Genomic DNA, 14,812 nt, shown 5'->3' on the forward strand with positions numbered 1-14,812 from the left:
TATAACAGTCTTTTAGCCTACAGCTTGCCTGAATTCCCTAACAGGTCACCTATCCTTACGTTGTATGACTTCACCTCATCTAACTTAGAAACCCAAAGTAAAGCCCAGGGGTTGCAAACAGAGTTAGGCAGCAGTTCTCATGTGGCCACACTCAACTCCTTTACTATTCCCCAATGCTACTAGAGTGAGCCAGGCTCTAATCGACTCTGAGTGATGACATCACCACTGCTGATTCACAGCCCAGGCCCTCTACCCCAGGAAGAATTCCAAAAAGGGCTTTGCTTGTCATTAGATAGAAGGGGTCGGTCGCAATTGCTGCTGATATAGAATGTGGCAATTCACTAGGAACTGCTATGTCAAAAGCAGGGTAAGAGGGCAGCCTTTGTGCAGTATGGAGCCAGATATTCAGAGCTGTCATTCTGGGGCTTTCTCTGGCATCTCCCCATGACCCGGGATGCAAAGGAATGCCATGTCTTAGAGATGATGGATGTCATTCCCTTGGTGGATTAGCAGCTGGCTGAACGACTCATTTATTACGTCTCTGATCCTCAGAGCCATGAGACCCTTACCATTCCCTTAGCTACTGCTTCAGTGGTTCTTTCATTCAATAATTCAACAAATGGTTTTATTCCATAAATAAAAAATACAAATATTCATTTTGTTCCATAAATTAAATATATATATATATTTAAAACCCAAACGCTAGTTAAGCTCCATGAGGGCAGGAACCGTTGAGTTTCTGTCTTTGTAGCCATAGCATCTACCCCACGGTGCCTTAATAAATGTTTGTTATTGGCTTGCTTCTAGCTAGGCACTGGGGATAGGAAGGGTTTTGATAAGCCAGAACGTGTTCAAAATTGGACAGCCAGGATGATGAAGAGACTTTAGATCAGTCATTTGAGGATTATTGGGATAGTCTGGGGACAGTTAGCCTCAAGAAAAGAAGAATTAAAAGCAGAGACGTGGTGCAGCCAGCACCCAAGACAGTTTTTAAATTTGGGGGTGTTTATTTTTACACTCTATACAAATCAGGGCTTGATTTATTGTTTTGTTGATTACCTAAGAAAGCATACAGAAAATGGCGATAATGCAGATTAAATGAAAAAAATGCATCATGCACACAATTCTTTTTTATGTTGTTAATCATTTGGCAATGCAGCTGCTTAGAAGGTACCTAGGACCTGTCTTCAAGTATTTGAAGGGTTGTCATGCAGAAAAGAGAATAGACTTTCTCTGTGTGGCCCCAGAGGGAAAAACCAGGAGTGATGCATGAAAGCTAAAAACAGGCAAATTTAATCTTAAGGAAAGGGAGAAAAAAAACTCTAACAATGTGAGCTAAGAAGGATAACCGAAGTCCATTAGCTTGGGAAGTAGGGAGTAAGTTCTCCATCATCAAAGTTCTTTAGGCAAAAAGCTAGGAGCAGGCTGGCAGGGTACATGTGAGAAGGGATTCTTGGACTAGACAGCTTCTTAAGATTCAGTCCTTTTGCATCCCTCCCTGCAGGTTCTTGGAGGTATTAGGATGAAGGTCTCCCCTCTAGAGACTCCCGAGCCTCAGTTTCCTCAGCTATAAAATGAAGTGTTTGGACTTGCTAGCGTCTGAGGGCTCTTCCAGCTCTGATTCTAGGATCTTATCATCTTTGATCTCTGATAGGTGGTCCTACTGTACACAGGAATTAAGCCTAAGTCTGTCTGTCTATGACTAGCCCCATCATTTTACAGGTGAGAAAACTGAGGACAGGAAAGGGAAGTGACTTATCTAAGGTCACACAAGTATTGAGTAACAACCACGCAGTGGATAGAGGGCCAGACATAAAGTCTGAAAGGCCTTACCTCAGACCCTTACTAGCATTTACTGGCCCCTCTCAGCTTCCATTTCTTTGTTTGTAGAATGAGAATATAATAGCACCTCACAGGGTTGTTGTGAGGACTAAATGAACAATATATAAAGCCCTTTGCAAACCTTAAACCTCTATGTAAATGCTAGCTGTTATAAATCTAGGGCAGGTAGGTGGTGCAATAGATAGAGCTGGGCCTGGAGTCAGGAAGACTTGAGTTCAAATCCTACCTCAGCCACTTAATAGCTGTGTGACTCAGGGCAAGTCACCTAACTCTGTTGGCCTTAGTTTCCTCCTCTGTAAAATGAGCTGGAGAAGGAAAAGACAAACCACTCCAGTATCTTTGTCAAGAAAACCCCAAATGGGATTACAGAGTCAGACACAATTGAACAACAATTATTGATCCAAATCTGGAAGGATCCTCAAAGGCCCTATGATCCAACCCCTTCTTTTTACAAATGAAGAAACCAAGGCTCAAGGAGTTTAAGTTATTTGCCAAAAACGCCATACAAGTAGTAAGCATCAGGGGTAGGATTTGAACTCTAGACCTCTGATGCTAGAACCAGGCTCTTTTCACTGTGCTGTACTGCCTCTGACTCTACAGGTTGTTTAGTTAACCACAAAGTTGGTTAAAAGAAGTCACAAAACATATTTGCTAAGGACAGCTCTTAAGCCCTGAGAAGAACCAGCCCCCTTTGGATCTATAATGCACGTCTCTTCCAAAGCTCCCAAAGGGTTCCCACGTACCATGATAACCCCGCTTTCATTCTCACATCATCTCTGAGCCGTAAGAGAAGGGTAGCTTCGAGATCTTTCCTAAGCCCTAAGACATTTCTTTCACAGTAAAAAGTTGACATCTGCATGGCCCAGTCCAACTTCAGGAGTTCTTTGGACTGATCCTTGCTATTTCTGGTGATGGGCTGACTAATACAATTATGCAAAGTTATGTGCATAGAAAGTAACATCTTACACTCTAATTATCGGCCAAATCTTGGAAAGAATTCCTGTATAATTTTCCAGAGTAATCAATTCACCTCTTTTCCTTGGCTTGATTAATGTTGTGGGCCAATCTGAGGCCTTCCTCCCCACCCCAGCCCCCCTCACCCCAAATAAACAGAGCTCTGGATGTCGTTAGCTACTCCAACTACATTAAAAAAAATCTGTTTCACATAAAAGGACAAATGAGAATAAATATTCCCCCATCTTTAATGCACTAACTACATTCTTTTCCACAGATTGTTCTAGTTATTATTTCTCCATTTGAGAGGAATTTGAACACAGTATTCCTTCTTCGGCTCATGATTGCAAAGAGCTAAGGGGCTTGGAAATCTGACACAAGTCGGTAAGCTTGGAAAATGTGGCAGCTTCTAAGAACTCAAGACGGTCTGCTTGGCTCTACCTATTTACTCTGCACCGCCCCCCCTTCCCCTCACCTCTTGATTCGATATTTCTGGTTTATCCTACATTATCCTACATTCAGCAGGGCAATCATGCCCTGGACAGTGCTGAGCAGAAAAGCCAAAATATTATCCGATGAAGGAAAAAAGAGAAAAAACTACCTTGTAACCAGACTTTTCATTCCTTCAAGGAATGGACAAGCACCAATGATAATTTTTTTAACCTTCAAAAAGGACATCAGTGACCTACTGCCAGCAGGCCAAGAGTCACCCTTTATGACTGAGTCTCAGGGAAGTTGTGACTTCCCTCCCCACTGTGTTTTTTTTTAAGGCAATTGGGATTAAGTGACTTGTCCAGGGTCACACAGCTACTAAGCGTCAAGTATTTGGTCTGAGGCTGGATTTGAACTCAGGTCCTCCTGACTTCAGGGCCAGTGCTGTATCCACTGCACCACCTAGCTGCCCCTTTCCCTCCCCACTGCTACACAAAGGTGACCTATGAACCCAGCTCCTCTATCTCTACAGCCCAGTGTTCTTTCCACTGTACCACACTGCTCTCTTCTTGTCACTCCTATAGTAACCTGAGGCCATCCACATACATTCTTATGACCAACAGCATGCAATTAAGAAAACAGCTGGCCATGGTTAAGGGAGGCATTTGGAAAGGAGCAGAGCTAACTGGACTATGTAGTTCAACCATGTGATTCCCACCCTCACTAGCACCATGCTCTGCCTAATCCTACACATTTTGGATAGACTATGAGACTATGGTTGAAGACATATTCCCCCTCTCTCCCTCCTCTTTTTTTCTTCCTTCTGAACTTTACAATCTGTCTTGTAAAGTAATGCTGTCCACTAAAACCACTATTTCTGGCCTATCTGGAGTTGGGGAGGGGGGAAGTGCTTCACTTTAAATTTATTAGAAAATGGAGGCTGGGGAACTATAAAAATAAGTCCATGTTATTACAACAAGCAGACAGAAATTGTAGGTTGAGCTCTGGTGAATAAATGATGGGTTGAAACATGACCATATGTGGTGAGACCAACACCTTTGCCCACATAGTGGAGTGCTCCCCGACCTTTTCTGGAGCCGGGGGGTGGGGGTGGGGGATGAGGGGCATCTCGTTTTAAGAATAAAACCTTAGCATGCTTCTTATAGAATGTGTTGGAAAGCCAAGGGCGGCTTAGTTTTAATTGCGTCCCTGCCAGAAGGCAAGCCCTTTTTCAAAGTGTGGTGGTGTGGAGAATTCAAACCCAATGGAGGAGAATACCCTGGGATTGGCATTTCTTCTGGTAGAGCTACAACTGTAAATCTATCTCAGGATGCGTGAGCCTCCAAAAATTCGCCAGCCCCTGCGGTGCTTACAAGACCACAGCCACATGAGGAATGAAATTAAACCCCATGGAAATCTTTGACATTTCTAACATTATGCAATATTTGGGTGAAAAGAAAGACAGGAAGATGGGAGGGGTGCAGGGAGGAAGATATCAGAAAATCTTCTCTCCTTCCCAGGGCTTAACCCAGCTATTTCTAGCTCCTAATTATACATGTCACCATCACTTCATGGACAGTTTTAAGAGCCACGAAAGAGGACTATTATGTAACTCCTTTAAAGTAGGAAATTAAGAACTCTTGAATGAATTCTGTTACTGTGCTTTAACTTCTGAAAAGTTGGGAATAGACTACAGTTCTATTTCGAGGTGGGCAAATCCATCCTATGACTCTGCCCAGAAAACACCACAAGGTTTGATGTATCACTGAAGGTTTCATAACCAAAACAGCCCAAGTAGTTTGAACTGCTGGAACATTTAGTTTCTAAATCCTATTAGCCTGAAAATCAGAGGAATGGTTTCCTCATTGCCAATTATTCAAAAATGCAAATGTTTGAGATCAAATAAATATTCATCTTTTTTTCTTTTAAACTGAGTCCAGCAAAATGTTCTGGTCAACAGGATAAAAAGGGAAGTCTGTTTCTAAGGCAGCTATTGCCGGGCACATACATAAAGCAGAGCTGCATGAAACTTTTGGACATTTGGGTACTCTGGGCCTAACTGGTTCTCGAAAACATGAGAAAGTCATTTGTTCCAAGCCTCAAGCTCCCCCTAGTGGACAAAAACAAAGGGCCTCTGGTTTGCTGGGATTTATTTCATTGCAGACAATTGCAGTGGACTGGACTCCCCAAATTATTAATAGCTCAGGGTTATAGTGAGTTCTTTTTCTTTCATTTTCAGATCTAGGATTTTATGAGAACCTCATCACAACGTAAAATAGGCCTTTGCCTTAGTGAGCCATTTAAATAAGTAATTTGTTGTGATGGCTAGAGTGCTAGGCTTGACCTTAGGAAGAATTGGGTTCAAATGACATTCCTGACTCTTACTTGCTGTATGGCCGTGAGCAAATCACTTAGCCTTTCTGAGCCTGTTTCTCCATCTATAAAATGGAGATAAAAATATCTATCATTTCTCTCACAGAGTAGTTGTGAGGCTCAAATGAGATAATTCATATAAAATGCTTTGCCAACTTAAAAAAAAACCTCATCACAACCTTGTAAGTTTGCTGACCCACATCATGTAGTCAGATTGGTTAAGCATTTGCATTTTGCCAAGAAGACTAGAGGAGAACAAAATTTGGAGTTAGGCTTTTTTCTTGGCCCTGAACTTACTGGACACGTGACCTTGGGCTTAACCCTTCTGGACTTCTGTAAGACAGGAGCTTCAGATTCAGGCCTGCTGTTGGCCAACTTGTAAAATTAGAGGGTTGAACAATATGATCTCTAACAAGTTTTCTAGTCCTTTTTCATTGAATCACAAATCAATGCATTTAATCCATTCTCTTCATTTTACAAAAGAAGAAACTGAAGGTATGGGGAAGTTAAATGACTGACCCAAAGACCTCTGACTAGAAGGCAGCACGATGCAGTGTGAAGAGCAGTGTCAGAGGATGCAGATTCAAATCACACTTACCACAACCTTGGAGAAGTAACAACCTCCCTGCATGCCCATTTCCTCAGCTACAAAGGAAGGGGATTGGACTGCATGGCCTTCGAGGTCTCTTCTAGCTCCTAAGTGATGATCTCACAGCCAGGACTCTTTCCACAGTACTCCACTGCCTCCTAATGCCTTTCCTATGATCCTAAGGACTGAGACTACTCCTCTGGGAAAGAAGAACACTATGTACTTATACGATTATGAGAAAAGGACTTTGCAAACCATAAAATGCTATGTAAAAAGTGGGTTTCTCTGATTACAGAATGTGCTAGGACACAAATAATCATAGGACCACATAGTAAGCACTGGAAGGGACCTCTACAGTACAGCCTGCTCCCTTTCCAGATGAGGAAACAGAAAGCCTTATTTAAAAAAATTTTGCACCATATAGCGCAGTGATCAGAAGAGTTGCAACCGCCACTGGATTCTTCAGCCACTACCAAAATACAGGCTCCAGTGGCCATATTAGGAATCTTACACTAAAAATAATGACATCTTTAGAATAATGAACAGGGGGTTTTCCATTTTTCCTTGGTTAATTCTGTGGGAAAAGTAGCTAAGTATTATAACTTTCCCTCTCCCTTAGCTGGAGGCACCAAATGGGTTAAAACGGGTTAAAAAGCTAGTATATGTCAAAGGCAGAACTTGAACCCAGGCATTCTGCTTCCAAGAGTAGTCCCGCCTCCACTATGCCTCATTGCCTCTCACACCCCATTTCACAGATTTAGAAACTATAGTTCAAGCAGGTTTGAGACATTAGGCCACAGGTTGCCAAGTGATAAAACTAGGATTTTAACCCCTATTTTCTGACCCCATATCTAGTGCTATTTCTCTACATTCACACATTAAGAACTATACAAGAGAAACAGAGTTCATGCTGAAACCGATGCCAATGAACCAATTTACATAATTATTCGGCCACCTGACCAAAGCCTAAAAAGATGGCGCTTTCCATAGTTTTCTTGCTCTAGTAAGAATGAACTAGATTCAAATCACCAACAGTGTACGTAAAGAAAACATGAAGTTGCATTTATTTTTTCACCTTTTTTTCCATTTACGTCAATCTCATCTGGACCATACAAGAGTAATAAACAATAAACAGCTTGCATTCATTTTTCACTGAAGTCAAGACCTTTTAGAACTTGAATAGTTATTTACATCACATGTATTAGGTGATGGGCACAAAACATCGGCATCACAATAAATAGTTATCTCCACAGCAGGAATCATATTTCCATAAAAATTAAAATGATCTTTAAAGGCATAGCGTACACAACTTTTACTAGGCAACAGGAATGAACCAGATTGGCAAACAATAAAAGAATAACTATATTTGAACGCTCAAGATCACAAGTGTGTCATCATAAGTTTTAAAATTCAAATCATCCGGGATTTCTTGTTAAATTAAACCATATTGCAACCAGGATTCCCTTCTAATCAAAAAACCATGTGCTCACAAATACTTTGCAATGAGGTTTTTATATACATTTTTATATATATATGTATATGTAATATATGAAGAGAGACATCAATAAGGAGATCTTGGAATTCTGGATGAGATTTAAATCGAGTCCCCCTTCCCCCCACTACAAACTGACAAACTAGACACTATTTTGGCAACTCTCATCCCTGCTGCCACCATCCAACCTTCACAAGGAAGCCTGATTATATCGTAGACACTGGCATGAAGATATTCGTGGGTTGTTCGTCACACCGGCTAACGTCATCAAGGACACACGTGCAAAAGCAAAGTTACTTTGGCATGAAAAGGTAACGTTCATAGCAGTGGTGTCACTGTGCAATTAGACATGTTCATTTTCACAAACTCATGGGGTTTAGTTAAAAAGGGCCGTAGATCATCTGTCTCCTCATTTTACAAAGAAGGAAACTGAGGCTCACGGGGGGGGAGTGACTTGGCCAAGGTCACACAGTTTGTAAAAACATCATAGCCGGGATCTGAACACAGGTCCTGACTACAAATCCAGTGCTATGTCACATTACGATTATCTCCTTTCAAAACATAATCAATCCTCACAAAAAAAGTTTAAAATTAGAGAAAATACTTCCTAAAAAGGCTACACAGGAAAGGTAAAGTTAAAGAAAAGCAGAAGGTAAGGGGGAGGAAATAAAATCATCTATATTCATGAAAAATTGCTTGTGTCTTTTTAAATGGTGACATGGAATCATAGAGGGAATGAAATTTTGATACACTAGAAATGAAACACCTAGCAATGAAATCAGAGATGATAATACCTTCCTTCTCTCCTCCCTCCACAAAAGAAAACCAACATCTATAGATGGAAAATGAAGGAAACCATATTAGGAAGGAGAAGACCTTAGAAAACAGCTCTTTGCTTTCAACTTAAAATGAAGAACATGAATCATATATTTTGGGGTAAAGGCTTAAAGCTACTCCTCACAAAAATGTGAGCCTAAGTGACCACTACACTCCAATTCTAAATATTTAAAAATAGTAACGTAAGTATAAAAACAAAATCCTGTCTGAAGAAACAGGCATTAGGATTCCATTTTCCATTGAGCGCAAAATTCAAAATTCATTAAAAAGTACTTTCTGTTACCTAAGTTTCCAATAGGGAACAGTAGCATGGAAATGTTTAGTAAACATATATCAGTATTCAATGGGACTGTTACAAAAAAGAGATAGAAACTTGAAAGAAACTAACTTAAAAAAACAGCCTAGAAAACAATACATAAAAGGTGAAACAGAGTGGGGAAAAAAGATAGTACTCTTCCAACTTCCCCTCTGCTGTTGTAAAACTGTGATGCTTTCTCCTTAGAAAACGGAGATCTTCCCATGCCCCCCAGGTTCTTTGCAACGAAGCCCCTTTGTATGACAGGCTAGAATTTGGAGTTAAGCTGCTGACCAGCCTAATGCTAAACATTTCCAGCCCACTCTCAAGTATAAGGAGGTGAAGATGTGTGGGCGTGTACACACACACACACACACACACACACACACACACACAAGCATCCAAAATATCAAGAATAAAAAAGTAATAAAGAAACAGTAGTTTATGCCCCTGATTTAGGTTTGGTCTATTTCTAAAAAACAAAACAAAAAACCCAAACACCCCTATAAACAAAAACAATCTACCAAGACTACTGTGGTGGTATTATTATTATTATTATTAATTTCAAGGGAAAGGATTGCTTTGCCAGTGCTAAGCACATTTACTCTGCTGTGCTAATTGGCCAGAGTGTCCCTTGGAAATCAGTGACACTCTCCAAGATTTAAGTACAGCTGTGCCCAGAGACAAGGAGGAGCTTGAGGTCCCTTCCATGCTGGTGATTTTAGGAGGGAAATGCCAAAAAAGAAAAGTCAGCAGAACCAGAAAGAAGGAAATGGAACCTTGATTTGGAAGCTTTATTGACCCAGGGGGCTCTTCTACAACACAGCTCAGGAGAACAATAAAAATGGCATGCTTCTCAAATTGGCCAGAATCCCCATGTGAAGTCTGCAAATGTTGATTCTTTTCCCTTTATGATGTAAGACTTAATTTTTTTCAATATGGACACTATAGCAGCAATTGAACTGAGTCCAAAAAACAGACTCCCACCCTATTTGTACCCAATATGTAAAGTGGCCCCCTGACTCCTGAGAACAGTCAGCAATTACTAAATGGTCTTTAGGGTCTGAAACTGGAATACAGAAGGCTGCCATGAATTCTCACCAGAGTAAGAGACAATTAGTTCCTTTCCTAAGTGGATACTCGGGATACTCATTACTGATGATCTCCATAAAAGCCAAGCTAGACAACATGATGAGAGCTGGCATGGATGGCATTTCACCAAATCCTCCTGCTTCCTTAGGTCAGGATTCCTAAATCTATTAAACACTCTTTCCCTTTCTTGTCAAGTATCAGCTTCAGTGTCTGCTATAAGCCTTTTTTCCCCCCACACCTGAATTATCACATCCCTTGATGAAAATGGGGGACATAAAAGAAAAGGCCCCAAAGAACTGAAAACCTTTTACATGGTAATCATGTCTGCATTCCCTGACATGGCATCTTCAAACAACCAGCTGAGGTTCTCAAAAAGACATAACTCGACCTACACCTAAGTATGATTCTGTCTGTCTTGCTTATTTATGGAAAAGAAAAAGATTACTAAATAGTCAAGCTAGTTTTTGAGGTGAATGAGATATACTCAAAAATAAAAAAAAAAGAGCAATGGCTTCTATCCATTCATCTAATGAGCCTTCAATATTTAACAAAGCTTTTGCATGAGAGCACCCCTGCATGTAACACCAGTCTCCTCAAACATGATCAAGTTTGGTATTTGCAGTCTCAGAAATAGAGGATCAAACAGGTCTCTGGGTCTTACAGGTAGACTGAGTTGTATCAACTGAGCCCAAAGACCTCATGACATCTTATTGCAGGCTTTTCTTCCTACTTTGAAACTGTGCAAAGCTATTTTCTCAGTGTTTTTTTCAAGTGTTTGAATAAATGTCCGTAGTCTCACACACCCATTCAGTCTTTTTCTTCTTCATCATATCCTTTATCCTGCTTTGCAAATGGCTGGATTGAGAAGATGTGAAGGACCAGAGAACCAGCCTGGTTTTCCAAGTCAAAAGACCAATATTATAGAAATTTAAGGAAGTAAAAAACTTCAGTAGACAATCTATTTTTCTCAGTAGTTTACTTTCACTGTTTAAGAAGAATTTAGAGATTGCTCTGGTGTTGGAAGGGTAATGTTGAAAGTACAAATCCAGAGATGTCAAACATGGAGCTGGTAGGCCACACACGGCCCCTGACAACTCCAAGTATTGCTGAACCAAATTAAAATGTACTTAGAAAATATTTAACAAAATAAATAAAACATAGATAATATTTATATCTTTTTCTAAGTCAAAACACAGCCTACAGGGATCTTTATGTATGGTGTAGTGGTCAACATTTCTATTTGAGTCTAACACCACTGCTCTAAGCAAAACAGGGAAACCACCTTGGTTAGTGGGAATCACCCTGGGATAGTGATGGGGTTGGGAACTAGGCAGTGGTAGCTTTGTTTCTTCAACTAGATCAGAATCTGCATCTCACTTTACCACCAGAGGTTTCACTTGGGAAGGTATCATCAGGAGAATATGAAGTCAAGATGTTAAGTACATGTTACTAATGAAGACTCATTCATTTCTTCCCTACTGTACAAAGTAGTTATATTTAAAGGAGTGATTTTAAAACCCAAGAATTTCTTTGCCCTATGACAGAATTCTTCCAAAATTCTTTTATCACTCTGAAACGTCATGTTTCACATGAAATACTGATGTAGAAGAAACACCCCCCAGAACTCTCAGACCCGGTGGAGAGAAATCTTTAGCACTGGCTGCTTTTCAATAAGTTTGCCTTCACAAACTGGTCTCACTGAAGCACATTCCTGTTCCCAAAGCTGTGTCTGTGGCCTTCACTCCACTAAAGTGTTCTTGCTTTAAAAAGTCACTGGTAAATGGTAACAGTGTAGGAAGCCTTGGCTTATTGTCGGTTCATCTTCAATAATTCCTCTTAATAGGAAACAGATTTTTTTATGTGTAAGCGAAGAGTGGCAGCTCTTTGACCTTTCCTTTTCAGTCTCAGAGGATTTGAGCCACATCTGCCATATTGTCTAAAGAATTAGTTGAGTCTCTTCTCACACTGTCGACACATTTAGAGGCAGCTCAGCAGCAGATTTCCCACTAGAAAACTCTGAAGTTTAGGGAAAATTTTCAGAGTCACTGTACCATCTGATTATTAGATCCACCACAAAGGATAACGACATCTTTAAAAAGTCATTGATTAGGTGGCTGGTGAGGTTGAAAGGAGTGCCATGAGCACTGGACCATAGTAGAGTATAATCAGATCTGGGGTTCTGGCCTGGCAAATTCAGTCCTGGGTTATTCTAATGAAGAGTAGGAAGGGAAAAGTGACACCACGAGATTGCAAGCAGATTTCTTTTTAAATAGTTTTATATGACACTCACGATCTCCCCCAAAATGTATCAAGTGCCACTGTACCTCACTAGAAAGACAATTTTAAATAAAAATAAAGCAACATTAGGACAGTCTTAAGCCAAAACAAAACACCTCCTCGAAATCTTCATATCATTAACAACTATTGCCACATGATGACCCAAGTCATGGTCATTAAGCCGCTTTCATGGTGCCCTTCACGGATGTCTTGGCCAAGACACCAATTTTCTACATATTTCACACCCACTCAATTCAATCATAATTGAACAGAGGTAAAACTGACTCAATGAGATGCTTGTATGTACCCACCCCACCCCAATTACTCTGCAAAAGGGTTCAGTTAACTGAATTTGTAAAGTCTTTTCTCACTGAAGCGGCACATACAAGCAATTACTGCATGATCCATACACAACTATCATAAGTAGTCGTTAATAGGAGTACATCATCTTTTTCCATCAGTAATGTGCAAAATAAGGGTTCTCGTCAACAGATGAGCAGGCTACGATGTGAGCTTCGAGTAACTTGGAGGAGAGAATCGCCTTCGTAGGTATTTCAGGACATACAGGGGAAGACAGCTGACCAAGGTGATGACTGTGACCTTCCACAAGAATGACACAGTGGCAATGAAGTAAACATCTGCAACAACAAAAGGGAAGACATCATTGAACTGGGTCCAGTGTTTTCTGAATTGTGCATGGCCCAGGGGGGAAAAAAAGCCACATGCTACCCAAAAGGAAAAATATTCCACAAAGAAAACGTACTACCTCCTGGTATCTGCATCCTTCCTGTCCCTTCCCAGATAGTCTTCCTAGAATTAAGTCTGCTTCTACTGATGGTTATACAAAGGTCATTAGTTATTCTCTTTTTCAGGCAGGCCTTCAAACACTTCCACACTTTGGCCCCAACCTACTTTTCCAGCCTTATCTCATATTATTATTCTATACATACCTTATTCTCTAGCCAAAGTGAACTACTCATTAGCCTCCAAACAGTGCTTTCCTGTCTTTACTCATTCTAATTTCTTTTACTGGAAAATCCCACCCAGCCTCATTTATTGCTGTCAGAATTCTACTCTTCTTTCAAGATCTAGCTCAAATGCACCTTTTACATGAAGTCTTCCTGGCTTTCATGTGTCAGATTTAATTACTCCTCCATGATACTCCATACATCATTTGGGGCTGCTTATTCTTCCTAGAAGTAATTAGCTGTATATAACTAAAATATAAATCCCTTGAAGGTAGGGATATTTTCTTCTTTTTTTCTCCATAGTGTCCTGCATGTAACAGCTTCTCAAAAATCAATAAACAGCAGCTCACATTTCCACAATATTTGAAATGCTTTCCCTACAACAGCCCCATGAGGTGGTTATTTGCAAGCATAATTTTTGTCCCATTTTCTAGGTGAGGAAACACGCTCAGAGAGATTGTGACTTTTCCAAGGTCAAATGACTAGAAAGTAGCAGAACCAGGTCTAGGGCTGATTTCCCAGCCCTTTGGCAATGCTCTGCCCAATGGACCACACTGCCTCCCCATACATTTTGCTGCATAGCAAGAATTTCTCTGGGTGCTTTTTAATTTGGGAATTTTCTGACTTGAGAGTCTCTGTCTCCTTTGAACTCTGAAACTACATATTCTGCATATTTCAATTCAAAGGGATGAGCCTACTCTCCAGTAGTTCCTTTTGCCAGTTTTAGTTTATCAGAAATCTATTACCTGTACCTGAAATAAGTTCAAAGCAAGTTGAGCTACTCATGTGTTGAGGATCTCCTATAAAGATCTGCTCTGTACAAAGAAAATGAGGGCATATACTTCTCCTAGTACAGGGCACAGTGATAGGTATTTATGACTTTTGAGAGAAGAGGAGTGACATCTTGTGGTTATTGGTAGTAGGTGAAGAAAACTCCAGTGAGAGGAGATGTGCAGCAACCAGATTAAACTGAACAATGTCTTCTTACAAACCTAGTGGAAGAGGAAGCAGGAACCCAGTATTTGGATGCCTTCAGGTTTAGAAAGAAGAAAGCCAGAGGGCATCCTCTGGACTCCAGTTCACCTTCTGGAGTCTGGTTAAAGTGTCATTTCCTCCAGGAAAAGTCTTTCTAGACATCTCAGCTCATATAGATCTCTCCTTCCTAGGGACTCTTAGAAGTCTCTGTCTATAGGGACTCCTGCTTTTCTCTGCCATCCCCTTGCCATTCATCCTCCCCTGCTTTAGGTTGTCAGTTATCTCTTTATGTAATAATTTATTATATTTATTATTACCTTTATCCATTGCTTCAGGGTCTGCAAGCTGCTTCACAAATATTAACTCATTTTGATCCTCACAGCCAAATAAATGAACATCTGCTCATCCCAATTTTAGAGATGAGGAAATGACAACTCAGGGTACTGAAACTGAAATCAACCAATCGATAAACATTTATTAAGTACTTACTATGTGCCAGGAACTGTATCAAGGACTGGGTATCCAAAGAAAAATTCAAATGAATACTTGCCCTTAAGAAGTCTACATTCCAACGGGGCAGACAACATTTCGTTAAGACTTAATATTGCACTGAGACTTTTGGGACAGCCTGTATCAATTAGAACGTACAAGATAAACACAGAACTGATAGAAGATAACCTTAGAGG

At 40.4% G+C, this 14,812-nt stretch overlaps 1 protein-coding gene across 1 annotated transcript in view; it reads right to left on the bottom strand.

Moving 5' to 3' along the window:
• Positions 1-7,231: 7,231 nt before the first annotated feature.
• Positions 7,232-14,812, bottom strand: part of ATP9A (ATPase phospholipid transporting 9A) — a 165,092-nt gene continuing 157,511 nt past the window's right edge. The window contains exon 28 of the mRNA XM_020984234.2: positions 7,232-12,821. Within this exon, the coding sequence (XP_020839893.1) occupies positions 12,685-12,821 (137 nt within the window). The 3' untranslated portion in view covers positions 7,232-12,684. The remainder of the gene's footprint in view (positions 12,822-14,812) is intronic.

The sequence above is a fragment of the Phascolarctos cinereus genome, unplaced genomic scaffold (assembly GCF_003287225.1).
Source record: "Phascolarctos cinereus isolate Bilbo 61053 unplaced genomic scaffold, phaCin_HiC Scaffold_2;HRSCAF=192, whole genome shotgun sequence".
Lineage (NCBI taxonomy): Eukaryota > Metazoa > Chordata > Mammalia > Diprotodontia > Phascolarctidae > Phascolarctos > Phascolarctos cinereus.